The sequence below is a fragment of the Aulonocara sp. 'chitande type north' Nkhata Bay genome, linkage group LG14 (genome assembly GCF_057382095.1).
Source record: "Aulonocara sp. 'chitande type north' Nkhata Bay isolate Kocher_YH1m ecotype deep benthic linkage group LG14, A_spYH_male_GT1.1, whole genome shotgun sequence".
In the NCBI taxonomy this organism is placed as follows: Eukaryota; Metazoa; Chordata; class Actinopteri; order Cichliformes; family Cichlidae; genus Aulonocara; species Aulonocara sp. 'chitande type north' Nkhata Bay.
Genome location: NC_141357.1, coordinates 35,464,394 through 35,491,915, shown reverse-complemented (window position 1 = coordinate 35,491,915; position 27,522 = coordinate 35,464,394). Strand labels below are relative to the sequence as shown.

Below are 27,522 nucleotides of genomic sequence, written 5' to 3'. Positions count from 1 at the left end.
TACGACTTCCTTCTCTCTCACACACATTAAAACCTTATGACTAGCCCCAAGCAAAAAAGTGTGCCCATTCCCACAGTTCAGCATTAAGAAGAGCAATGCAACCTGTTTATTGTTTATTAAAACCTGTTTATTACACCTGTAATTAACTTTCGCTGTTGAGACTTTAAAATATTCTAAACTCAAGAGATAATCCCACGAAACCTTTTCTTCTAAAAACACAAATACACAGCAAAACAAAGTTAAAGAGGAGAAAAGATCCTGTGATTAAATAAAAAATTTAAGATTCTATGAAAATTCTCACAGGCCGTTTGCAGATGCAGGTTTAGCAGGTTGGGTTAAGTCACCCGCATGTGGAAACAAGGAAACTACAGAGGGAGATGAACACTGACACAGATGCAACTTCAAAACAGATCACGTTGATTTATTGGAACGTTTTAATAACACCTCATATAAGTTTAACAAAAATATTAGTGAAAATATTAATTTTCAATTTAAAGCTTTGTCATTTCCTTATTTCATTTAAATACAAGCCTATAGCAAGAAGGATTTGAATCCTGGCAGCTTGCTCCTGCATGTTCTGGCTTCTTTGTACTGGTCAAATACATGCATGATTGCCTGACTGGGGAAAAGTGCTATATCAGTGCGTTTTTGCTTCACGTCGTTTTATTTTTGTACCCTTAGATTAAAGATGTAAAACTGTCACAATAAGCTCAAGACTGAGCTCAGTAAGTTACAAAGAGATGTAAAATATTAACAACGTCCTTGAAAACAATTCAATTATCCATAGCACACAAAATAAGAGTGGAAGTAAAAAGCAAAATGTAATTTATTCATTCGTCCTGAAAGGTGACCCTAGAAATTATTTGCTATTCATGTCGCCTACTGCAAACTGTTGACGTGCCTTCTGTCAGTTATTCTTTACTAAAATGTTCACAGCCTACAGAGAAGCATAATCCTGCCCTTATGGATATTCTGGTTTGGTTTGTTCAGGTTTGAAGTATTGTACAACTAGCAATTTTCTGATTAAAAAAAAAAGCACAAGACAATAAAATACAGAAGAGTAATTATAAGGACTTACAGCAGTTAAAGAGTACAAAAAGCAGCAGGGACTTTTTTAACTTTGGGGTATAAAGGTGAAAAGGATGGAGGACATGTCAGGTATTAGTTCTGGTTTCGGTGACTTTTGCGACAGAGTCAGAAATATACACGGGGAGGTTAAAGGAAATGACAGGACTGAACAAGAGAAGAGAGCAAAGCAGAGAACAGAGAGTAAGAACATGTAAATTGCAGAGCGTGGCGTGAAAGTGCAGACTGTCGTGTCATGTGTGATGTGACTGAATGATAAGCCAATGTGGTGTTGATGATCTCAGAAGACGAAGCCACAGCATGATAATATCATGCGCTGCGCATTTGTGATGGTCTCGGAGCCTTTTGCATGTGAGACTTTCCTGTCTTACATGCAGAACACACAAATACATGCACCAACATGTTCAACCACATGTGTGCTGCATTCAAAACTTCCATTTACTTTTATTTGTCTTTCTACCACCATCTGTAACTACCCTGTAATGAAATCTGGCATTCAACGTGAAGATCCGAAGCACAAACAACATTTCTAATTAATCAGTGTTGGAAACTGTTCTTGGGTGGGTTTAGAGTTCTGCATCAAAGCCCAGCAGCCCCTACACCTACTGAGCAACATCACTGCTTGCGTTTATACTTGTGCGCTGGTGCAATCACAAGTGAAATAGGGCTAATCCTGTTGGACTTGGAGGTAATAAATATTGAACAACAGTTTTACTACAACACAGGAAGGAGAAAGACTTCAGAGGTGATGGAGCTAAACTATCAGAGCGATGAAAATGGGAAAATGGCATATGTCTATATTGGAAGAACGCTAGCTTGTGCATTAGCTTTGTGAGAGACACTTACTGCCAATTACCTTGTGTTGAACTGTGATTATGTTTGTGCTAATCAACATATTGTGTTTGCACTGCATATTAACACCAAGCGGATCTAGTTGTAGGCAGCTGTTTTTGATTTGTGTCGACATGTAGTTACTTTGCTAGGAAGGTGCACCAAGCACAATAATCGAGCATCATTCAGCAGATTTGAATGATGATTCTAGGGCTGTGCAAACTGATAACGTTTAATTTCAATTACAATTTTGGCTTGTTGTCAAATATGTTCTTATTGTTTTCTTGTAGAGCGACCGTTTTATTTCCAAGGAAACTCCTGCCAAGCTGCAGCACGTTAGGTTCAGTTAACATTTTCTTTCTAATGAAATTGTAATGAAAGAACAAAGAAATCCACTTTTGAAATTTCCATAACTCTTCTATTCTTCCAGAGTCTGTAAGTAATCCTGTCAATTATGATTTCAGTATTGATCAAAATAATTGTGACTGGGATTTTTTCTATAATCGAGCAAACCCGGGTGACTGCGAAGATGCAGTGAAGCCTGAAATATAAGTTATTGATGTCTGACCATTCATTTAGATAAAGGCCTTAAAACAGCTGCCAGGATGCACTGTCGAGATATCTGCCAAGTGGCTAAACTTGCTTCCGGACGGACGTTGCTATAAATCAAAATGGGATAAGGTCTGTAAGTTGAAGGCACAAAGTCGGCGAGTGAACGTGTGTGTGTGTGTGTGTGTTAAAATGGACAGGAGAGGGTGAGGAATAATGGGAAGGTGGGGGTGGGGTGTGCAGGACCCCATGTTGTAGCCATGGTGAGGTTACTAAGACAAAAGGCTTGTGTTTGAGCAAGGACAGCAATCATTCTGGTTTATTCCCTGCAATGCTGAGTTCTCACCAGCTTTAATGCTACATATGCATTTCTACAAGGATCATTTTTGACAAGAGTAGACTGCATCAAGCATTTAACAGGCTCTATTATTAGTTTACTGCTCTGCTTCAGGAGAAATCGTTTTATGACTCTTGCAGTTATTAAAAAACAGGGGAAAGAATCCACCAGTGGCTCTCGCTTTTATTTGGTATCTCACAGTGTGGACAAAACAGATTCTCCTCAATGTGAAGACTGAGCTTCTTTAGTCTTAATCTTTATTGTAACACAAGCCTCGATCTAACTTTAATGTTTTTGAATTTTTATTATTTGGATGTGGTGTAAATGTCCAAACCAGCTACAACAGGTTTGCATAAAAGTCAAAGAAGATTCTGCCACCTCTAAAAGAACCTCAGCGTTCCAGCAAGCGGTATAAACAATAAACACCTAACTGCTACAATCCAGAATGAGTTGTGCAATAAATTATCGTAACCAGAGTGACCTAATGAATGAATGAATGAATGAAAGCTTTATTTGTCACAAGCAGTCGATCCCTTACAGCAGCGGTCCCCAACCCCCGGGCCTCGGACCGGTACCGGTCCGTGAGTCGTTTGGTACCGGGCCGCGAGAGTTGAGGCTCAGATGTGAAATGTATGGTTTTCAGGGTTTTTAAATCGGTTTTCAGCGTTATTTTGTTATCGTTTTATCGTTAACTCTGTTTTTTCACGTGTGTTATGATTAAATCTTCTTTTTTTGGTACCGGTACTAGTTTTATTTTGTTGTATTTATCCGCGACACCTTAAAGGCCGGTCGGTGAAAATATTGTCGGGCATAAACCGGTCCGTGGCGCCAAAAACGGTTGGGGACCGCTGCCTTACAGTGTCTGAAATGCTTCTGTTCAGAGAATGGTTTATCATTTTTAATCTTCTTCTAATTTTTAAACATTAGCAAGGAAGTATTTCTAGACACGTCTCGACACAAAAGTACTTTAAGATGGCAAGAACAGAGGAAGTGACATTTAAAAGCAACACTCCCTTGGTTCTACATTGCTACATCAGTGTTTCCCACTGACTGTACTTAGATAATTTAATATGCTATAAAATGATATATAAACTGGGGCAATAAATGATGGAGCACTAGTCAGCTGCTTCTCCAGTTAGTTTCTTATCCAGTCTATGGACTCAAAGTCCATGGTCCTGGACTGCTGCTTGCAATCGTGGTACTCTGTGAACTTAGTGTAGTGTACTATCTTTCTATATGGTGCAGGTTCCAGATTACTGCCGGCAGCTGCAATCCAAGACAATGGACTTCAAATCTGTCTGAGCAATGGATCGCACAGTAAAGACAGCTCAGAGCAACGACATCCTTACAAGCCACCCAGCAGGGAAAGACTAGACTGGAGACACTAGCAAGTTCAATTTAGCATCCTCTTTTAAAATAAGAGCAAGAGGACTGCATAATTATGAATCAATAACAGTGTTGTCTTGGATGGATTAAAAAAAATGCTACTAAAAATTAGGGCTACAACGATTCATCAACATACTCGATGACGCGGAAGCAGAATTTTATTGTCGATGCGTCATATACTATACCACATAAATGTGTTTTTGTAACTGTAATATACTGCAGGAAGCTATGGTGGCCATTATCGCCCTTATCGTCTGCCAAGAATGCGCTCAATACCAACGAAGAAGAAGATCTTGATGCATGCTCAATGATCCAGGTAAGGAAATCCCAAACAGTTAATTCTGTTCATCAGGACAGACAGTGCAAAGCAGAGACAGCACTACTGCAGTGCACAAGCATTTAAAAACGCCGCTGTTGTGCCAAAAAATGATCATCTGCTTAAAACTGATTTCCAATGTTTTTATGTGTCATGTCTTTACTTATATTGGTAAATAGGACTTTGGTGAACATGATTTACAAAGTGATTATATATAAAATGTAAAAATTACCTGTTTTCCAAGTATCTTATGACTTTATGTGTTATTGTACCTACATTCAAACCAATCCGGTTCTTTTTGGCCACATAAGACATCTTTTTAAACCTATTATTATATTTGTTGCAATTTCTGCGATCCTCTTGGTCAGATTACTCTTAAAAATATTTTTTTTAACGTCAATGAGACATTTTAACTGGATAAATAAAGGATATAAACGTCACTTTTGGGCTTCCACCTTTTGATAGGAATGCTGTTTGTGGCTCAAGATGACTTGATAGGTCATTTGACATTTGTTTCACAAATTATAGGCCAAAACGTTATTTAGAGCAGTTTAAATACGGGCAGTTAATATTTGGCAAATACTAGAAATCAGTTTTTGGCAGAAAAATCTCTTTTTGGCAGCTAATGAGTGAAATGCGATTGTAAACCAATAAACAGAGATAGCTACACTGTCTCCTAGTTTGCTTGTTTAGTTTTTACACACATTAATACTATAGCAAACCTTTTCCACCTAACATTAAGTAGCTAATCTGTGGGGAGAGAGAGAGAACAGGGTGATATTCACAGGTGGGTAGACTTGGGGAGGTGAGGCACTGGAGCCTAGAACAGGTTTGCCCACAGGAAGAGGAGATAAGAGTTATTGAAATAATTGTTGACTAATCGAAGAAAAATTGGCAGATTAGCCGACTACCAAAATGATCTTTGGCTGCAGTCCTGCTAATAATGCACTTGTTGTCAATTCATAGAGGCACTGCATCTAAGTAAAGTCTAATTCGCCCATTGAATGCTCGAAGATTTGTACACCTTCACAGGAATGCTGTTTGTGAGCCTAACTTCAGGTCTTAAACTGCCTAGATTCCAGTATATCATTCTCCACCAACTTCAGCATCATATATTTCAGCTCCTTTCACTGGAATGAGTCTGATCCTCTGATATATCCTGAGTCAGTTAGGCTAAAGTTTGTCTATTATGTCTGAGTGTCCTGAGGATGGATGCTGTTAACGTTAACTTCCTTGGGATGTCAGTTGCTGTTTCACTAAGCAGGTTTCTCATCAGTAGCTACTGATACACGTCTGCAACCCTTCAAGTTTACATGTTTAAAAGCTGTCGTTTGTTAGCTACACTTCTAAAGGTCTTGCATTCTTATTGTTGTAGTGCAGCAGTCCAAATCTTCCACACGTTTGCAATAATTATTTATTACCAATACCTACAATCCCTCTGTGAAATGTGGGAAACATTGTGTATGCTTTATCATTCCTTGTCGTGTTCATGACCACAAATAAATGTTACTAAGGGCCACCACCGGCCTCGGGTCTGCACTTTGAGAACCCTGGATGCAGGAAAATTCAGTGAGAGACACTACTGGTATTGGAAATATTTGCACCTATCTAAACAAAAGATATCCAGGGCCTGAGGCAGTGACAGCATACACTTTAAATAACCTTAAAAAGCAGGAAAGGAAGTATTCAGTGTTTTGTTAGCTGCACTAAGAGGAAGTGGTCTTTGTTAGACCTTCACATCCAAAAAGAGAAGCTGCTTTGAGCTGGGTGCCCTTGAGACAGAGGTGGGGATATTCTGCACAGCTATTCAACTGATGTCATAGGACATTAGAGAGGTTCACAGTAATTACAAGAATATTTACAAACACTAAAAATTGAATCAAGAACAACTCAAACACAGTCTGCCAAAATCCCACGCTGCCACAGACACAGAAGGCTATCAGCAGGATGGACCAGGCTAGCCTGACACAGCAGATTTTGCAATATTGAGCTGCCCACTGAGCTTTCTGTCGCGGTTTTATTAAAGTGGAAACTGGGCGGGCCAGACAGGGTGGAGGTGATGGAGTGGAGGTGAGGGTTGGCTGGGTGGTCTTGCATCAGATGCATTAATTATTGATCAGCTGAGAGCTGAGGGGGGGGGGGTAAACATGCGCAATGAAAACACCGGTGGAGGTGAAAGTCTAATCTTCATATCTCCATCCTGGACAGCATGTGTGTCCAACTGCACCCTGTCCCAAATGAGCTAGGGGAGATTAGCGCGTCTACGTCGCCTTGCTTGATTGCAGCTGCTCTTTGCACATGGCAGACTAATCTCTGGGCCCGCGGGCTGACGGGGGTTATTATGATCAGCTCCTTGAAAAGCATAATAAAAACCTAAGTGCAACCTCTCACAGACAGACGCCTATGGTTTTTAATTATCTACTTACATGGTCCGGGTTCCGCTCGTTCCCAGGCAGTGCTGTGCGTAAAGACATTTTTTGTCCCTGAGTGAGCTTCGCCGTCCAGGAGAGAAAAAAAAGTCTGGGTTGTGTTCACACCGGGTGAAAAAAGAAAGAAAGAAAGAAATGCCACCCCAGACTAGCCTGGCTGTATGTAGATAGAGGGGGAAAGGCTTCACTTCTCATAAAATCCTCATTGTCACAGTCCGTGAAGGCAGCACAGATCACCAAGACAGTGATCCAGCTTAAACTGATGCTTTAAAAAAACTGAACCGGTTGGCTACATCCACTTCATGTCTTTATGGTGTGTCTGCCTCATCTGAAGAAGGAAAACCAACACTGAACCCCCCACTTAGCGCTTCGCTTTCCCCCAAATCCCCTCCCAGACGCTATCCTCTCATCTCTGTTGACACGCTGCTGGATAGTTAACAAAACAGCCCCTGTGGTCACCGGTTTACCTCCACCTGCATCGTCTTCTGCTGAGAAAGGAGGAAAGCGCGCACAGCCGGTGGAAAACACAGCAACCGATAGGGGCTGATAAGAGGAAACAGAGGCGAGGACTCAGTGTCCCTCTGGCCACCACGGTCTGAATTCAGAAGAAAAAAAAGCAGGGGACTTTGTGTGTTCCTGTTAGCTTGCTGAATAATTCTGGGGACAGTCCACGAAGACGCAGTCAGTTTAAAAGGAAGCAGGAACCGGCTGAGGCAGCACTTCTGGACGCCGGGAGACGTTCAGGGCCCGGTTAAATAAATCAATGTATTGAAGAGAGCAGGCGGACGTGCAGCCTCCCAGTGTGCGAGTCCTATGGTTGGTTCTTCCTCTCTGTCCAGTCCGCCCTTGGCTCCTCTCCTCTTTGATTTGGTTAAAAGTGCTGCAGCGGTAATTGAAGAAGTCGCCGGCGTGTGAGGGCGAAGATACGTCTCCGCCGGGTCACGAACACACCATCTGTTTTCTAAGAAAGACGAGAGAAGAGCGGACCTCTCCCCCAGTTCGCCTCCCGAAAAACAGTGACAAGAGAAAGAGTGGGGAACGTCAACGGTAGGCAGGGCTGCTGCCTTCCACGCACGCGCACACAGACACGCGCTATTCTCTCATCTGTCGAGCTGCCTTCAAGACCCCGCAAAAAAATCTGTCTTCCGGCAATCTATCAGAGCTCGGAAAATAAAGATACCCATGGTAAACTTTCCAGGATGAAGAAAAGCTATCAGCAGGATTTAAGAAAACAGCCGCTATGACTTTATGTCCCATACAGCTATATATTGTGTTAATAAAGGTTGATTAGAAAAGGCCTGAAAAGTGTCTTTTATCTGCATTCCTTGTAATGACCAGCAGGAGACAACCCTTACCTCAGTGAACTCTTTCCTGGTGCGTTTATGGGCTCCGTCGCTATTTTCATCTCATATTGCATAGAAAATTAAAAGGTTTGGCCATTCTGTGTTTCACATAGGCCCACGACTAACGACTCACTGATAGTGGAGTTTTACAATCAGGTTCACCACTCACATATCACATCCAGTTTCAAAACACTAAGATGGCAGTGGTGAAAATGCTTAGCTCTGGGCTTTATAAACCAGTGGGTGACTTCATAATGCGTAGATACATCCTTTATAGCGTCTTACAAAATGAAAAATAAATAAATAAAAGTTCCACCATTTAAGTTTGAAACAGAGCCACGCAAAACGTACGAGAAACTCTTAAAAGTAACTCGTGAGCTAAGAAATGACATCTTTAAGTATATATAATCTAAACCTTCAAAACAAAAGAGAAGTCAGAAAGAAATGTAAAAGTTATTTAAATTCTTTAAAGCAATATGATATGATAATAACTAATAAGTGTGAGGTGGGAAATTAAGCAGGTTTCTGGCTGAAAACCTCTCTTTGTTATGGAAGCAGCAGGCAAGACATGCGGTGTTTTAAATGAAACAAGTAAATTTTTAAAATCAATTCTAAAAAGAAAAAAAAAAGAAAAAAAAAAGAAAGGGCAGCCATTGAAGAATAATTAATACTGCTGATAACTGTGGAAGAGTCATTATCGGTACTTCTGCTCATTTATACTAGAACACGGTGCAGCGATTCAATCAGGCAAGTCATTATGAAAAAAGGCAGGGCTAAAAACTGAAAGTCAAAAGCACACCTGTGAAACACCGCCCCCTGGTGGTGGAAGATCGGGTTAAATTGTATAGATAGTATTTACAAAAAGTACCTTTAAAAATAACATTTATTAGATAACAAGTATATTTAAAGTAAGTTTTAACAAATTACACACAACATACAAAGGGCTGTTTTATGTGCATGGCCCACAGACACACTAACTAATGACTATAAATCAATAGTGAGTGAATTTGTTGCATTTCCAAGCCTTTCAATGTGAGGCACAGAAATGTGTGTTTGTTTGGCACAAGTGAGAGGACACTGGTGGATTTGTTGTTTTCTTGAATATCTAAATCTGCAGCCAGCCTCTGTGAGGCAGAGGGAAACACTTGAGAAAGGACTGTGAAAAATAAATAGGGATAAGGCAAAGTTTAATCCCTCTAGCCTGTAGTTTTCCAAAAGCCAGAGCTTTGCAGAAACTGGACCCTAAATTTTGGGGACCATGTCGAGGATACGGCTCCTAAAAAGTCATTGAACCACATTATGGTGACTGACCTCTGATAAATTGAGGTCACCATCCTATACACTAGTCCTGACCTATTATGCCCCTTTCTGGCTGTAAATGAGAGCTCGAATAATACACCAGCCTTATTTCTGTGGTTGCTTGAAATTTGAAGACACTGATCATGCAGGCTGAAATATTTACCCAGATAAGTTAAGCTCTGTGTTTCATGTGCATGCAAAGCTAAAACAAAACACCACGTTTCCAACAGCATCAGAACACAACACCCTTCCCCCCCAGTGTGCATGAAGGCACAATTACTCCATTCATACAGACATGCTTGTGTGTGTGTGTGAGTGTGTGTGTGAGACAGAGAGAGCAGGCTAATATTACCAGAAATCTGTTTCTGCTTTTGCTGAAAATCACAAAGGAAGTAACATTTGTTGATAATTTAAAGTATGAATTAAACAGCAGGTCTGCTCATTGTTAAAAACAAGTAAAAAATAACAATCGAAAGGAACAGCTGCTGCACGTCTCCTGTTATATCTTTGCTGTTATTGATTAACAGACAAGAACTATTAGCAAATAAAACTGTTTCATACTAAACCTGAAAACATGCCCCCTTTAAGAGCTCATTGACAGATAATCAAAACCCCAGGAAATCAAATATTATCACTTTCTATGTTATCCTCTACATAATCAAGCTGCAGTGCACTACAGCATTATATTGATTCATTACTGGTTTTGAGGGCATTTTCTACCCCACAGTGGAGGCTTTGAATTGTACTGCAGACCTTTTATTGTCATCCCTATGATGTAAAAATGTCATATATGCACAAATAGTAGACAAAACTTTGAATGGGAGATCTGAGGAGTTTTTATGCTTAGAGCCAGAGGTAAGCACGCCAGGATGCCTCCAGTATAAACCAAAGCATCTAAACCTCTTGGCTCACACAGTCTTTAGAGGACATGACATGGTCATCGCCCAGCTCACTTCTGATCACACGTAGAGAGAGAAGCCCATCTTATGCTTCTCTACACTGAACCCCAATGATCACCAGTACACCGTTTTGTTTTGTTTTCAATTTAAATTCACATGTTTTATCTCGTATCATGCTGATTCAATCAAAGCGTCTTTACCCCCACTGTGAATCGTCTCTACCGCCGCAGTTATAATGAGGAAAGATTTGCAAAGAGAGGCATCTGCAGCAGAATTCAAACCCGACACTTTTATGGAAGCTTGCAAATTAAATATGAAAACAGATATATGCACCAAACAATATAATTCAGGATTTAATGAGCTCATCTGCCCAGGAGGGGGATGTGTGCAGTTTAAAGCCGGTTACTGCTGTTTGTTTTTGCTAAGCAGATTTATTGCTGCAGTGTGTTCACAGAAAGAGCCCAAACACCTTTTTTTCTAAAGCTAATGCAGACTAAGTCCTGCAGCAAAGCCTGCATTCATGAAGGTTGTAAAGTTCAGTTTTTGGTAAAGCCGTTTAAAGGAGTACTCTTTTCTCTCCTTTAACACTTTAATCTTTACTATGACCTTTGTGTTGTAGAGGGTGTGGATGGGATTGGACAGAGTATTATTTTTCTATTTTGATTTTATTTTTTTGCTGATGTTTGTACACTTTAATCAGGAGTTTTCTGAATAGTCTAATAGCAGCGCTGACTAAAGCTTGTAGTGTAATTTGTCATTCTTTTGAACACTCCATTAAACTACATTAGTTATTACTCTAATTTAAGACAGTTAAGACTATCTTTATCTCCCAAGGTGTCACGTGTTTACATTTTGAATTAGAAGCACAAACCTTACCTGGACTGATCTGGACCTGTTGGAGCGAACCCAGGGCCTCATCCTTCCTCAGCACTGCTCCTTCCTGGTTGAGACTGAGCGCTTCAGTGACCTGAGCCCCTGCAGACTGAGGGCCTGATACTGTAAGGGAAAGGTGAGCAGCACACAGGCACATTCACTGGCATCCCTCGGAGAACAGAGGCAGAGCTGCTGCTGCAACTGCACGCGAATCGATGCTGGAAAGAACAACCAGAGCAGCAGTCCGTATTTCCATGGAGAGCCTGTACTCAACGCAATGTCACAGAGTATACCGGCAGCATTAGTGTTACTGCTCGGTCAGCTGTGCATAAACCTATTAGAGCAAAAAAAAAAAGACAAAAACAAAAGTGAATGTGGAATTGTCGATATATCTAATGGGCTACGGAAAAGGTGGCGGTGGTGGTGTGTGAATGTGTTTCTGTGTGGCGTGATGGGCTTGTTTGTGTGTGTGGATAACAGCTAGTGATTTGTGCTGCTCTGAGCGCGTCAGCAGGGATCAATACAGGCGGGGACTCATGCTCGCCCCGAGGGCATCAGAACTATCACAACATCACTCATAACCCAATTGTTTCTCAGTCTTTAACCTACTTCTTATCTTAATCCAAAAACCAGTAGATAACCCCCAAGATTTGGAGTCTAGGGTCTAAAGCAAGAAAAAAGACAGAAGGACAAGATAGAAGCACAGTTCTGCAGTCATACAGGCTTCTTTTTGATCCCAAAGGTTAAAGGTGAAATTTCTCATGTTTATATCATCATGGTACGATATCCTTTGAGGAGCACTTTGCAGGAATTCCTTCTGCAGGTGAAGATTTATGTGCTTCTTCTTTTTCTTCTTTCGGCTGCTTCCTTTAGGGCAGGGGTGGGCAACTCCAGGCCTCGAGGGTCTGGTGTCCCTGCAGGTTTTAGGAATTTTTGAACCAACACAGCTGATTTAAATGGCTAAATTAGCTCCTCAACATGTCCTGAAGTTCTCCAGAGGCCCGATAACGAACTAATCATGTGATTCAGGTGTGTTGACCCAAGGTGAGATCTAAAACCTGCAGGACACCGGCCCTCAAGGCCTGGAATTGCCCACCCCTGCTTTAGGGGTTGTCACAGTGGATTATCTATGAACCTCCTCTGAGGTCTTCCTCTTTTCCTCCTGCGATGCAGCTCCATCTTCAACATCCTTTTGTCCCATAAATCTCCAACCTTCCTCTGCACATGTCAAAACCATTTCAGCCTCACCTCTCTAACCTTGTCTCCAGCCTCTCAGCCTGAGCTGTCCCTCTGATATACTCATTTCTAATCCCGTCCTGTTCACTCCCAATAAAACATTAGCATTTTCATCTGCAGCTCGACCTCCTGTGTTTTTGTCTCCAAATCACACATCATAGCAGGTCTCATTACCATCATCTCCTTCACTCTTGCTGCTATCCTTCTGTCACAAATCACCCCTGACACTCGTCTCCACCCACTTGATCACCTGTCTTGTGCATTGCTCATTGCTTTGTTGGTTGACTCCAGGTATTTAAACTCCTTTAACTTTCTACACTATCTGTGCTCCTTGCATCTCCAACTTCTTCTCAGTCACACATGTATTCTGTCCTGCTTCTACAGACTTTCATTTCTCCTCCCTTCAGAGCATACCTCCACCTCCCCAAACTCTCTTCCACCTGCTCCCTACTCTCACTAAAATGTGATCTGCAAACATCATAGTCAGGACTTTTCTAAGATTAAAAATCAATCAATCAATCAATCAAGTCCAAATTATCTCTTTGAACTTTAAGGCAAAACAGTGTGGAGTTCTTTCTGCAAACCTAAGACTCATTTATACTAAGTACAAACATACACTTTTAAATTAGTGAAAACTGTTTCACTAAATTTGATTATTGTTTTAAAAGAACCCCTAAAATCCAAATTGTAACATATAAAATGTATATCATGTAATAACATGTATTATATAAGGTGTATATTATAATATAAATATTTGTTCCTGAGGTGTATTGACAGACTGTACAAAAAGAGAATATTAACAAATGATCAAAAATCAATATTTTAAAAACTGTGAAACTGGGAGGTGTGATTTCTCCCATGTGTGATATGAAAAATATTCAGCCTTCTTTAAATCAGCGTATAAACATTACTGAATAAAATATTTTCCTAAACCTGAAGGCGTTCAAAAAAAAAGAACCCAAACATGAGAAGCAAAACAAACAGACTCTCCTTATCTCCTCTTCGGTAGGAAGCCAGCTGTAACAAGTTGTTTCTCTGCCAATCCCCCACACTTCCTCCCACGATACCCTGGACTGTAATCTGGAAGGGATTACAGCCAGTCTGACCTACTGTACAGCCCTGTGGCTGCTCAGGCAGTCGGTGCAGCACGGAGCTCATAGCCAGCTGCTAAATGTGCACACTGACGTCATTTACATGGATTTAAAAGGAGGTACCAATGAAACAATGAAAAGCAGCCACCAGGGAACAACACTGGTCTTTCTCAGTAAATTCACAGAAAGAGCAGTTTTTAACAAGCAGTCACGACAGGCTGAATGTTCTTGTCTGTGAAAAACCCCAAACAAACCCTGATGATGTAGCTAATGAAGCCCGCTTTCTGCTTCCCAGAGGGTTAAACAGTTCAAATGTGTTGTGTAGTCTTTGTTTGCAATTAAACCTAAAAGCTAGAGATGAAATGCTGGAAACGTAAGGAAGAATTAAACAGAAAGACACCTCTTCACTCATTTAGGAAAATAACTGAAAATAAAGTTCCCCTCAAAAAGGCGAAAGAGAACTGAAAAGGAACTTTGGACCTACTCTGCAACACTGAGGAGAAATGAGTGCCATCCAAGAAGCTCCATAGATTTATCTGGACTATAATATTAGTTTGTAGCGCCACCTCTTGGCAAAGAGGTGAACATAACAACAACAAAGCCAAACATCTTGAGGATGGTGCAGTTTGCAGCTTTCTTCTAAGTCTCATTGCTCTGTGACGTCCTGCCAGGATAGACAGTAAAAAAAATAAATAAAATCTATTCATGAACAGATTAGATGACAGCACAGTTATAGTAAGGCCCAGCAGAGCAACGTGAACATCGGCTTAAATTACTAAATATTGTAATTATTTGTGGGATACCACATCAGCTACACACAAATCTATTCATGAACAGTTAAACTGGATCAGTGGGGGATTATTAATTAATATGACTTAAGACTAAGAGAAACAGTTTTGAATTGATCTCAGATCTGTTTTGGTTTAAGAAACATTTCTTCTGAAAATTATTATATATAATTATTTTCTTTGCATTTCCGCTCTTGACTTGAAAGTATTCTTGTTCAAAGGCAACAGAAACTTTAAATTGAATACCTCTTTCAGTAAGGATGTGAAGGCGACGCATGTGTTCCTGTAAAACTGTTTTTTCTGATCAAAAACAAACATATTTCAAGCTCTTTAATCATTAAGAAAGACAAAAAGGAAGCATGTTTACATTTCACTGTTTTATGAATTGAACTCAGTTACAAGGTTGAGTGAATATCATCTCCACAAGAGAAGTTACAAATAAAGTATTTTCACAAAATAATACTTTCAGTCTGTTATGTTCTCAGCACACCGGTTCTTTGTATGCATACAAGGCATTTACGTAGTAACGGTCATCATGTGAGATGATGTTAAAAGAGAAAAAGACAGAAAAGCACTCTTTGAGTTGCACCGTTATAAATATCAGCCGCACAACGAGATCAGACGTCCCATTTTTACACATTATACAGCCCAGATGAGGAATATAATGTAACAGCTGCCCACAGATTACCGCTATACCGAGCACAGCATTTTTTCTAACAGGCCACAGAGTCAAACTGAATGCCTTTAGGCTTTCCATGTATATGTGCGGAAGGACGGGAAGACCTCAAACAGAGCCACAGCGCCAAATATCAATGACTTGCGATCCTATTTCGACAGAACTGTAACTGTGGAAAGTAAAACCGTTCATGCTACCTCTGAAAGCACGAGCACGTGTTGCTCATGCATAGTGAAACTTGCTTGCTTTCACACGTGTGAAAAGGAGCTGTGGTGGTGCTGCACGTGATGCAATGTAAACACAGCCCATCCTCATCGCGAGCACTATCGGTGAGTTGGTACAAATTCACTCACGTTTCAATACAAAATGTGTTCGCTAGGTAAGAAAAGCCAAACTTCAGTCTCCCTGGCAAAGAGCTTTAAATGTTACACTGAGCTGAAGCATCTGGCCCGTCCATCTGCGAGTGAGTCGCGATAACAAGAAATCATTACCAAAGGGCAAAATGCTGCAAAATGCTGCAAAATGCCTCGTCTTTAATAAGGATCAGCTGTTTCTGTGGCTCGTTAATACCAACTGTGGTGGTAAAAATCTGCTTTTGGCTTTTCAGTTACATCACGCTGACAAAAGGCAAGAAGCTGAAGATCATTTTGACCCAGGCTTTTCTTAGTTCAGTGATAAATGCACTCACATCAGGAGCTAAAACTCTCTCTGTCCGTTCAGTTTTAACGTTGGAAATGCAATTTGTCAGCTATTCTCACAGACAGATGCTGTAACACTCTTCACATTGTTTTTCCACCATTACAAATTCCACGCCGTATCTACCTGCATCACTTTCTTGGCAGTGACAGAAGAAATCTGGGAAAGCCAGCTTTACAATCACCAAAATCGCTTTCAGTGTTAACTCGGTCCCAGCTAACCTGACTGCAGATTACAGGAGCTGACATCGCCTCACAGATTAGCTTCAGACATAGAAGCACTTGTGGTCTTTCAGGTTCCTCAGGTAGGAGAAACTCTTGCCGCACTTGTCGCACATGAACTGCTTCTCCCCGGTGTGAATCTGCTGGTGCGCCTTCAGGCTGTTGCCCTGGTTGAAGCTCCGCCCACACGTGTCACAGCTGAACGGCTTCTCCCCCGTGTGGATGCGCTGGTGTCGGTTCAAGTTGCCGGTGTTGCTAAAGCATTTCCCGCAGGTGTCGCAGCTGAAAGGTTTCTCTCCTGTGTGGACCACCTTTGGCAGAGAACATTGAAACAACATGTTTAAATCTTTACTAAATTACCCACAAGGTTCTTTCCACTGCAGCAGACGTGTTCAGCTACAGCTGCTGCAGAAGGTGGAACTGCAACACATCTACACAAAGTGTACTCATAAACATACACATGAAGTTAATCTCAGACCAGGTTGGTATTGCTTAATTCTAACAATCATCTGTCACTTTACGGGGTTACTCAGGGTGTAGCATTTCAATCTGGGCCTCTAACCACACCTTGATTACTGGACCACAAAGCAAAGAGTTATTTTTTATCTCCATCATAACTAATGAATAATGAGCTTCATTATTCTGATGCAGCTGCAGTTCACCCTCGGCTCAAGTATGGGACAAACCATAATCCCAATTATACTTATAACTACTGCAATCTCAATTATTTAACAGCAAATGCACATTTAATGAACTCTGAAAAGCAAAGGGAGAAGGGAAAAATAAGGTTGGCGCGGGTGAAGTTGTCTGGTGGGGACTTAGACCCAGAAGAGTGGTTGTTTTCATCCACAGAACCCATCTCGCAAGGGGCAACCACTGGTCCCTGCCAGCCTGAGATACCACACAATAACGGAAGCAGCAAACCTGCACCTCAGGAGACTGGCACGTTAGCTACGACGAGTCATGGAAAGCCGTTAGTTAACTAGTGCCTTGGATCTGCTGTGCCGAAATCAGACCATATCAGAGATGTTTAAAAGCAGCTGTTAATGATAGCTCTGCTTGGAGAGCAGATTTTTTTTGCAAAAATTAATGCAAAAAAGTAATCACTATATCCTGATCACACAGTTTTTATAACAGCTGGAAGCCAAAATCATCAAGCACTACTCTCTATCTGAACACTCTTTGCAGCTTAAAGGGCTGGAGTCTGGGTTTCAGACACGCTGACAGATTGCTAAGGTGTCCGTCCTAATGTTGAGGACTTATTTGCATGAATGAGTTTCACCTTGTGCAACAAGCAGCAAAAACCCACCTGATGGGACTTAAGGCTGCTTTGCTGTGTAAACATGCGACCGCAGATGTCGCAGGAGAACGGCTTCTCCCCGCTGTGCGTTTTCAGGTGAATCTTCAGGTAACTGGACGACTTGAAACTCTTGCCGCAGAGCCCGCAGCTGTGAGGCCGGTCCACCGTGTGATGCTGCTGGTGCGAGCGCAGTTCGGTGATGGAGCTGAGCCGCTGGCCGCAGAGCACGCAGGTGCACGGAATAGTCGCCGCGTGCGTTTGGAGGTGTTTGCGCAGCGAGTCGACGCAGGCCACCGTGGTGCCGCACGCGACGCAGGCGAGCGACTTCTCGTCCACGTGAGAGGTCTTCTGGTGCATCTTCAGCGCGCTCTTCTGGATGAAGCGCTTGCCGCAGGTGTCGCAGCTGAAGGGGCGCTCGCCGGTGTGAATCCGCTGGTGGCCTTTCAGAGTGTCGGCCTGGTTGAAGCTTTTGCCGCAAGTCTCGCACCTGAACGGCTTTTCGCCCGTGTGTATGCGCAGGTGGCGCTGCAGGTTTCCTTGTATTGTGAAACGTTTGTTGCAGTACTGGCAGTTATAGGCACGCTCCCCAGTGTGGACCATCTGGTGCATCTTCAGGCCGTGCGCCCGGTAAAAGCTCTTACCGCACTGCTCGCAGCGATATGGCCGCACGTCAGCGTGGAGACGCTGATGGTTTCTCAGGAGCTGCTTCAGGGTGAAACCTTTCCCACAAACATCACAGGTGTGTGGCCTCTCACCTGTATGCAGAAAAGCAAAAACACGCTCACCAACAAACAACGATGAGTAAATTCTGATGTAATTTAAGCAGATTAACCGAATAAGTCTCATTATTCTCATCAGTGTAAAGAAACAATTTTCCAAAAACAGTCACGTGCTTTACATGAGGCATGACCAAACATTTCTGGGAGTCCACAAAAATCAACACACTGATTTAAATTAGCTGTCTAGCCTAGCAACTCCAGTTAAATGTCGGCTGTCTTGTTGTCTCCCTAAGATTTTCTTGATTTTGTAAACTAGCCAATATTAGTTTAACTTAACTTTACCAATACATAATTTCACCAAGAAATAAGAGTGTGTTAGTGATGGACGTCAGTCAGCTTGTGGATTCTTCCTGCTCCAAGTTCATCAACAAACCTGCCTTCACGGTGTGCACGGGTACATCGTACAGACTGTGCCTGCTTTAGTATGAAGGATAAAGCTGGAGCTCACCTGTGTGCAGTAACATGTGAGCACTGAGGCTTCGCTGGAACGCAAAGCCTCGGCCACACTGAGAACACTGGAAGGGCTTTTCCGCGCTCGCCCCGTGGACGGCCTGGTGGGCTTTGAGCTGCAGCAGCTTGGTGAAGGTTTTCCGGCAGTGTTTGCAGCTCAGAGGCTGCTCCTTCTGACTCTCCTTCTTTGCTTGAGCTTGGTGGGACTTTCCCTTTGCAACACGCTTGGATCTGGTGGTGTATCCTGGGTCAGCATCATCTGGATCGTCTGGTTCCGCCTGCCAGAGAAGAAAAGGGATGATTAAATGTTTATTCGTTTAAACGTTGTTGATTGTCAGGTTTAGCTCATCAAATGTTACCTTAGCTCATTCAATTTTATGGGCGATGAATATTGCAGTGAATAAACTAATTGTTTCCAGTGCTTGAAAGGTTTCTGGGTATCATAAATTCTTATTTAAATAAAAGGGTGTTAGTATAAGTGAAGAAATATGCCAAAAAACCCAACTCTGTCTAAAATGTTCATCAGCTGACATTAAATTGGACTTATCTCTTAATACAGTACAACAAAATAAAAACTTGTATCTAAAAGCATATATAAAAGTTATTTTTAAAAGCACATGCAATGAAATAATATAGCTGCAAGGTGAAAAAAGAAACAAGTTAATATAAAAACATATTAATGAAGCCAACCTGGTAGTCAGGGTCGTCCTCATCCTGCCAAAACTCATCTCTGTACTGACCAGAGTCAGACGACATCCGGTCGGCTGAGCACTCAAACCCTTCTTCTTTTATTATAACAGGCTGGATGCTGTCCTGACCAGAAGAAAGGATGAGGACAAATTTAGGTTGGCAGGATCCCTCCACACAGGATGTTCAGCTCTGCTTTATTTTTAAGTTGGTCAGATTTTCTGACTAATCTATGCAATTTGGAAACAGTGAATAAACATGTTCAAGTGATGCGAAGATGAGAAACAGAAATGGGAAGAAGAGGCGGGACAACGCAAGACTTTACATCATATGTTCTGCCTTTCCACAGATGAATTATGGGCGATCTCTTCACTCCGGCGTCCCTGCTAACCACACCTACACAGAACAAAAGACAAACATCAGAACCGGTTTGTGGTCACCTCTGCTTCGTCAAATACAACAGGGACAGAGTGGAGACGGCAAGAGAAATGATATCAGGGGGAAAAGGTTAAAAATATTTTCCTTTCAGTCATGAAATTTGAGTTTTAAAACAACACCACAGCTGATTTTGACTTGATGCAGTTTGATTTAAAATATTTTTCTCTAAAAACTTGTGGAATACAAAAGCTAACTAATGTGTTTAAAAGGAAGAACTCCTCACTTCTGCGACTCTTCCTCCCTGAGCGTTGCTCAAGCTGAACAACCTCAACGTCCACCCTCCCCTCCTTTTGCCCGCTGCCTCCCTCCGTCAGCTCCTCCACGTCCTTCTGACGTCCGCTGCCCTCGAGCGCCAGCTTCAACGCCGTCTCCGCGACCTCCAGTCTCCTCTTCAGGTCCTCGATCTCTGCCACACCCTGCGTCACCTACAAAACAAGGACTACTTTAGGATTTCTTGCTGGACTGTTAGTGGGTGGATGAATTAATAAAGCACAAAGGTCGTGTACTTCTAGCCGCAGCGCAGAGGAACATTCATGGAAGAGCTGGCAGATCTTCTCCACAGCTTCTTGAGCCAGAGACGACATGAAGACGCTCAACTGGATCACCTGATGGGAAGAACACAGGCCACTGTCAAATAATGAACCTGATTTAAACTCATTCTGGAAGGTATATTAAATATTCCAAGTTGAAAGATAATCAGAAAATCTGAGACAGCGTTGTTCAGTAATGTAATGAAGTGAAGAGGACATTGCACTTTGTCACGCTGCAAGATGGTAAAACTTTTCCTGTCCTGACCTGAAAAAGCAGGTCTAACACTGATGTGATATATTGATCAGCCAATCAGATCCCGGGATCACAAGTATACAAGGAAAACCCCAAAACCGCACAACAGGGTAACACTATGTGGCAGTCATTATGATCACAGAAGAGTGTGTTATTGATCAGATATCAGCTGATAGATCGATCCTGCGCTCTGTGGAAACCTGTAGCTGAGGCGCTTCTAGACATACACTAGATAGATAAGCCCGGGCCTGCTGCCCAACCCAAAATGGCGCCCAGAGGTGGATTCTCCCAGACTTCGTGCACCAGCCCCTCATATTTACGCGAAGTTTAGCCTAAACACATGCTCCATACAGCAGGACAGCGCGGCACCCTGCTGCCATTTCGCAGCTAACCGGAGCTAACTGCTAGCTCTTCTATTTCTATGCTCGGCCGGTTGTCTGGACGACAGTTGGAGGAAGCGTCGGCTCGGGAGAAACCGGGACCAATGCGGGGACCAGAACCGGCCCGGATACCTGACGACCGTAAACCACCTTGTACCTTATCCTGTACCTTATCCTCCGGGGACCCGTGCGTGTCTTCGGCCACACACGATGTCTCTTGTGGACGCGGAGGATCCGAGGCGCCGATAACTTTGTTCATCTCTGACACCGCCGCGTTCACCATTATCTCCAAAATGGCGCAAACCTGCGGCTCCAGGTCCGCCATGCTGACTGATTGTGATGTTTATTTCGCATCTACAAATGCGTCATAAAACTTCTGCGCTGCCGCACTGTTGTTGTTATGGTGAAAAAAAACTCATGCCGATCATTCACAACACGAAGCCAAGTACTGTTTCCTAGTTCATACTTTTCAGAATAAAATCACACGTTTCTAATTTGTCTTTTCAGTTTAAATGCTAATGACTGTATATCATTTATCTTATATTGTCAGCTTTAACTGCATTAACTTGCAAGAAACGTGCCACACTAATTTTGTTTGTTTGAATTGTGTTATTTGGATAAAAAAAAAAGTAACAAAAATGTATCCATCCTATTTGTTCAATATACCGTATACCATGTTTGATTCTATTGCGAAAAGCCCTAACGGAAACGGTATAGCATCGAGTTTACATTGAACCTCCCTCCAGTGGTCAAAGTGAGTAACTACAACACTTACAATTCCACGATCAGCAGAGACGTTAAAACGTTAAAATTACCCTTTAACAGTCAGAGTATTCACAGTCTGAAGTTAACAGAGTTGTAAACATTTATATAATTCCATGTTATCAAGCTATATTAAGCAAACACGGGTAAGAGGCGGTGGTATGTGCTTCTGATCACACTGTTTTTAATTTCAAAATTTAAAAAAAAAGTCAATTGAGAGATTTTTGTTGTCTTGACCATTTTATTCAATACTGTAGGAAAACAGACTTTAAACCAGGTGAAAATATAAATATATAATGTATAAATACAAAATTTTCATATTTTAAATCGTGCTGAGAGATCACTAAAAGACTGCCAACTATATCACAATCACTGGAAGGCAAAATGGAAGAAAATACAAATCTGAATAATGGCCCAGCCTTGAGCAACGCTCCCAGAATGCATCACTCATCTGGCTCTGTGGACAATGACTGGTTTGCTCGAGTCGACGCCATCAGGACGCTGTGAGTGCGTCCCCCAAAATTTTCTGGAATTTCTCGCTGCAGTTGTGTTTCTTCAGGAGCCTTGAGTCTGAGAATCCAAGTCCACAGCTGCTGCAGGAGTACGGTCTTTCCCCCGTGTGGGTCTGCATGTGAAACTTGACGTGCCCGAGCTGCCTGAACCTCACGCCGCAGACCTCGCACTCATACGGCTTCTCTCCGGTGTGGATCAGCTGATGTCTCTGGTAGTTCGTGTACATGCGGAAGGCCTTGCCGCATTGCTCGCATTTGTGCGGCTTTTCTCCAGAGTGCTGCAGCTTATGGATCTTGAGCGCCTGACGGATGATGAACCTCTTCCCGCACACGTCACACCCGAAGGGCTTCTCTCCCGAGTGGACCCGCTGGTGGTAGTCATAGGTGGCTTTGTAGAAGAAAGACTTCCCGCACGGGTCGCAGCGGTACTGCATGTGACCCGTGTGAATGAGCTCGTGTTTCTTCAGGGAACACGCAGTGTCGAAGCCCTTGTGACAGGTGCCGCAGCTGAACGGCGTCACGTCCACTATCGTCCTGTCCTGCCGGTAGATTACTCTGCGCCTGCCCTGCTCCCGCTCCCGTCTCCTCATGACCTGCCCGTGCTTCTCGTCATGAGTTACGCTCTGGTGTCTCCTCAGGTGGCAGTTGTACAGAAACGTCTTCCCACACAGGTCGCACATGTACGGCTTTGAAGCGCCGTGAAGGAGCATGTGTGCTTTCAGCTTGTTGGCCTGAATGAAACCCTTCCCGCACACCTTACATTTGAACGGCCTCTCGCCCGTGTGGATGTGCATGTGTCTCTTCAGGTTCTGAGGCAGGGTGAAGCCAGCACCGCACGTCTCACAGGTAAACATCTTCCCTCTGTGGACCGCCTGGTGCGTCCTGAGCGATCGTCTCTTTATAAAAACCTTGCCGCACACCGTGCATTTGTACGGGTGCTCTCCAGTGTGGATGCTTCTGTGACACTGAAGGGTGAAGGCGTATTTGAAGCTCTCTCCACACTCGGAGCATTTGTGCGGCTTCTCAGCCGTGTGCACGAGCTGGTGGGACTTTAGGCTGTATTTGGTCTTGAAGCCCTTCCCGCAGGTGGAGCAGGCGAACGGCCTTTCATCCGTGTGCACCACCTGATGCGTCTTCAGCCCCATTTTTGTTTTGAACTTCTTCTGGCAGAGCTCGCACTCGTAGCTGGCATACTTCTTCTCTTCGTGTCGCAGCAGGTGGTACTCAAAAGTCGCTGCGTTCCTGAACTTTCTCGGGCACTGGTCGCAGGTAAAAGGCCGCTGCTCTTTGTGGATGTTCATGTGCTTCATCAGGTGGAAGAGTCGGTTAAAAGTCTTGTTACAGATGTCACACACAAACACTCTGCCTTTCTTCAAAACCTCTGCTTCCAGACGCTTTTGGCTCTCGGTGTATTCGGGCTCCGCTGAGTCCGCGCAGGTACAATCTGCTGTGGCGTCTAAACAAAAGGAAAGATCGAAGTTCACACATATGATGCAGGAGAAGAAGCTCATTTATCATCACTTCTTACTGTGAAATCATCACGGCCAAACATTCGTGATTGATTTGTTAGCTAATGAGCAGACTCTGTATAATCCTCCTGTCTGACGGCAATATGTCTGTGAAGGTTCTCAGTCATCCAGGTCATCGTAGTCTAAGGAGCTTGGAAAGAAAAGCGTCTGGACTTCTTTAAGTTGCTTGAAGACGTTTCACCTCTCATCCGAGAAGCTTCTTCAGTTCTAGGGTCAAATGGTGGAGACGCTTTTCTTTCCAAGCTCCTTAGGCCTCCCGTCTGACTTTAATAATGAGAATAATTTACAAAGTTACCTTCATTTTCTGACCACCTGAAGCTCATAAACGAGGACTTCACTAAAGTCTTTACAGATGTCACAGAGCGGGAAACCCAAGTTTTCCCATTAAGACTAAGTTTTAGCAGCTTGCACACTGGCTTTACTTTTAAGACCCAAAGGCTAATTTAATGCTGTCTAAGGTTAGGATGCCCAGCCCCACAGCATTACAAGTCATCCATCCAGCCATCTAACCATCTTCTACCACCTATCTGGGTGGTAGATAAGCCCAACGATATCCTGTCAGTATCTCCTGACATCATGCACATGCTCCTTTGCTCAGGAGTTGATGTTCCAGGTGCCACAAGGTGATTTTGGAAGCCAGGGATCAGAGAGCCATAACCTCCACCTCCACCCAATCCACCAGACCCTACAACCCTTCCTGTCGGCCCCATGGGCTAAAACCAGACCCCTCTACCCCACAAAGGCTCGTGGGTAGGACCACAGTAAACAGGTCCCATGCAGGGTACGCTGGACCTTTTTATACTCAGCACAGGGGATGTCTGAAGATCTGATCTGAACTGCTCTTAGTGTGAACGCTCACCCACGACCAATTTGTCATGTTTCTGGTTATTTTCTAATTTAAAATCTGAAATCACACATTATCGGAGTCTTTGTTAGTTTGTTTTACTGAAAATAATTTCTATATTAACCATTTAAGTTCTCACCCGGTCCATTGCCTGGTAAAGAAACTGCTTCCATCAGCTCCTCCATCGCCTCTCCACCTTCTGAACCTGAAGAATCTATACAGAATGAAAACAAAGACAGATTAACCATGGCTGAAATCAGCTGCAGGTTGAAAATTTGTTTTCCTTTCAAACTGAATTTGTGCAGGAAGCCCGTCTAGCTGGCAGCTGACGAGAGTTGTAAGATTTTCAGGGCTCGTATTTACACCTTGAACCAGGATTTGACACAACAGGCGGCTCAATGTATCTCATCAACAAATGTATCCACCGATCAGCTTTCAGAATGTCAACTGTGAAACAAACTGTCTATTAGCAGGCAATTTCTTTCTTGCTTCACTACCATGTTTTCAAAATAAAATAACAAGGCTTTTCTTGGTGCAGTGGAAAGCAGGAAGTCTGCGGCAATGGTGCAGGACTCCACAGTGCAAGCATTTCACAGGGATTTGTGACTAAAATAGATGTGTGTATACTGGGAAAAGCATTCAGGACCACTTAAAGCTGTGATGAGACAGTGAAGCCTTTTATTGAAAGGACAGCAGCAGCACTTGTTACTGTAATCAACATCAATAAGACTACTTTATCAACGCACCTGTTCAGCAAGTTAAAGGCAAAGCTCCAATCCACCACTGGTCTGTGTCACACAGTGACAAAGCTACAAAATAACAAACAAATATAAAAAATAAAAGCTATCTGATTGGAGATAATGTCCCAACTTACTTTGCTAGGATATTTAAATTTGGGAGATTTTTTATGACCCTTGCTGCAGGCTGAAAACTGCTCTGTGTTTCTAGGAGAGACACCTACAGCATGCAGGGTGAGTCTGAAGAGCAATATGGGATGTACCACTGAAAAAAAGAAATAACCCATATTTTCATCATCTGGGACCTTTCATGGAAACTTACCAGCATCGTGTCCACCATCCACTTCAGCAGCAGGAGATGATGTGGAGACGCTCTGCACAGCAGCATCAGATGTCTGGTTGACTCTTTGCACTCGTGCAGCAGCAGCAGGAGGTGGTGGTCCTGTGAAACCCTGCACCCCTGGAGGAGCTGCAGAAGCAGGAGGACATATATGACCGACTCTTTGAATTCCAGCAGGAGCTGGTGAAGAACCACTGCCTCCCTCTGCTACTTTATCTGTCCTTATGTTTAACTTCCCCAGTGGCTTCAGGGTAAAGACCTGCCCGCTCTGCTTAAACAGGACTGGGCAGCCATTCAGGACGTTCTCTCTCCACACTCTGGCATTTTCAAAGCTTTCAGTCACGGTCTTTAGCTCACTCTCCAGCTGTCCCACTTTGGCCTTCAGAGTCCTGTTTTCAGCGAGCAGCAGCAAAGACACCTGGGAGAAAACGGTGCTGATCTTTCTTGTTGCCTCACATGCTAACATCTCCAGAGTGCTGTCAAAATCCAGCTGTGAGGATTAAAACAGAGGAAACAAAGTTTATTTAGGAACTAAACCAAAGCACATGTTATCAGTGTAAACACAACATCAGTAGAGCTTGTATGAAGCGTTATGATAAAAACCATAATCACAATTACTTCACTACTTATCCCTGACTGCGTGATAAGTAAATCTTGAAAGAAAAGCGAGAATTATCGCAGCACATCACTGTTTAATCACTACAATCTTGTTTTAAAAACTGCCGGAAGTTAAAGCTAACTGCGCAGCCCTGGAAATATTTGAACAAAGTAAACGCAAAGATTTAAACCTAGTACTATAATCCGGCTCCTGTAATCTTACGATAACATTCACTTTATTTAAAACAAAACAAAAACAACTTTGAGGGCTTTTTTTTTAGCTAGCTTCAGCTTGACGAACGTCCGCCATCTTTGTTTTGCTTGGCGTCGTTGCCCTTCGAGATTATACTCCATCCGTCCACTCTCACCCGAGCACAGCGTCTCTGGCGTTTTTAGCGTATCTGGTGTGCGTTGATAATAAACTAACCGCTGACTTACCTTACGGTTCATAGTCTGTTCCTCTGCGTCATTTTCTACTTTGGAATTTCCAATAACATCGACAGCGACCCGGATAACAGTCTCCATGATACACTTTGTTTCTGAATAAAACACCAAGTTTTCTGACATTTTCCCTCTGAGGATAAAAACTGTTCGCTACAAGCGCAGAGAACTTGCCTCTGTGTTAGCCCCATTCATTCAGGAAATGGAAGTAGTGCAACTGTAGAAATTTCAAAATAAAACTCATACAAAGCGCTTTGACTGCAAATGTTATTTAATTGCAAGAAAAATAGACATATCTCAGAGAACTGAAATATAAAGTTATTAGAAAGTCACTTTACACTTCGACTTCTATTTTAAAAATGATTACACCTTTCACTGGGATTTTTGGGAATTCACAAAACATAAATTACTACTTTAAGAATTCTTAAAAAAAAAAAAAAAAAAATCAATTAAAATGCCCAAATTTTCACTTAAATTTCAACTGGCAAACTCCCACATTACCTTCAGAACATTTGAAGATGTAATCTACCTTAATATCTCAAATTTTAGGTTTCATACAAGTAACTTTCATGTTTCACCAGATTTTTAAACAGCTGAGGTTAAAGAAACAAAATAATAATACAAAACATAAATGCCACAACAATACTGCTAACCTCTACTGATAAAAAAGCTGATATCGTATTGACAGCTATTAAATCACGCTTAATCATTCCCTTAACTCTAACATCTAAAGGGTGAGAGGTGCCAGTGTTATAGCTGTTTTTCACACCCACTTTCCCCACATCATAAGGACGAATGCACAGATCAGTATCAGCTGATATCAGCAAACACAAGGACAATTATCTACATCAGTGTCTGTCTTACATTATATTAGGCTGGCATAAACC

General features: G+C 42.6%; 3 protein-coding genes across 8 annotated transcripts in view; all 3 read right to left on the bottom strand.

Annotated features, from left to right (window-relative positions):
* Positions 1–7,996, bottom strand: part of mark4b (MAP/microtubule affinity-regulating kinase 4b) — a 58,556-nt gene extending 50,560 nt beyond the window's left edge. Inside the window, exon 1 of one of the 3 annotated variants that reach the window (XM_086262335.1) lies at positions 6,932–7,996. In XM_086262335.1, coding sequence (XP_086118461.1) covers positions 6,932–6,979 — 48 coding nt within the window. In that variant the 5' untranslated portion in view covers positions 6,980–7,996. The remainder of the gene's footprint in view (positions 1–6,931) is intronic. The other 2 variants (XM_086262337.1, XM_086262336.1) reach the window with 2 other exon arrangements.
* A 6,802-nt stretch (positions 7,997–14,798) lies between these two features.
* LOC147315102 (uncharacterized) lies at positions 14,799–21,359 on the bottom strand. Of its 3 annotated transcripts, none has more exons than XM_086262332.1 (8): positions 21,031–21,359; positions 20,217–20,315; positions 19,934–20,135; positions 19,598–19,668; positions 19,276–19,398; positions 18,584–18,863; positions 17,366–18,111; positions 14,799–16,367 (listed from the first exon to the last, which is right to left on the bottom strand). In XM_086262332.1, exons 1-8 carry the CDS (start codon positions 21,196–21,198, stop codon positions 16,101–16,103), a joined length of 1,956 nt encoding a protein of 651 aa, XP_086118458.1. In that variant the 5' UTR covers positions 21,199–21,359; the 3' UTR covers positions 14,799–16,100. The 3 variants fall into 3 exon arrangements, with proteins under 3 accessions (XP_086118458.1, XP_086118459.1, XP_086118460.1); XM_086262333.1 differs by having other exon boundaries at positions 21,043–21,355; XM_086262334.1 differs by having other exon boundaries at positions 14,800–16,367; positions 20,506–21,147.
* Positions 21,360–21,865: 506 nt separating this feature from the next.
* On the bottom strand, positions 21,866–26,827 carry LOC147315101 (uncharacterized). Of its 2 annotated transcripts, none has more exons than XM_086262329.1 (4): positions 26,633–26,827; positions 25,580–26,087; positions 24,660–24,734; positions 21,866–23,603 (listed from the first exon to the last, which is right to left on the bottom strand). In XM_086262329.1, exons 1-4 carry the CDS (start codon positions 26,759–26,761, stop codon positions 22,129–22,131), a joined length of 2,187 nt encoding a protein of 728 aa, XP_086118455.1. In that variant the 5' UTR covers positions 26,762–26,827; the 3' UTR covers positions 21,866–22,128. The 2 variants fall into 2 exon arrangements, with proteins under 2 accessions (XP_086118455.1, XP_086118456.1); XM_086262330.1 differs by lacking the exon at positions 26,633–26,827 and adding an exon at positions 26,216–26,526.
* Between the last annotated feature and the right edge of the window lie 695 nt (positions 26,828–27,522).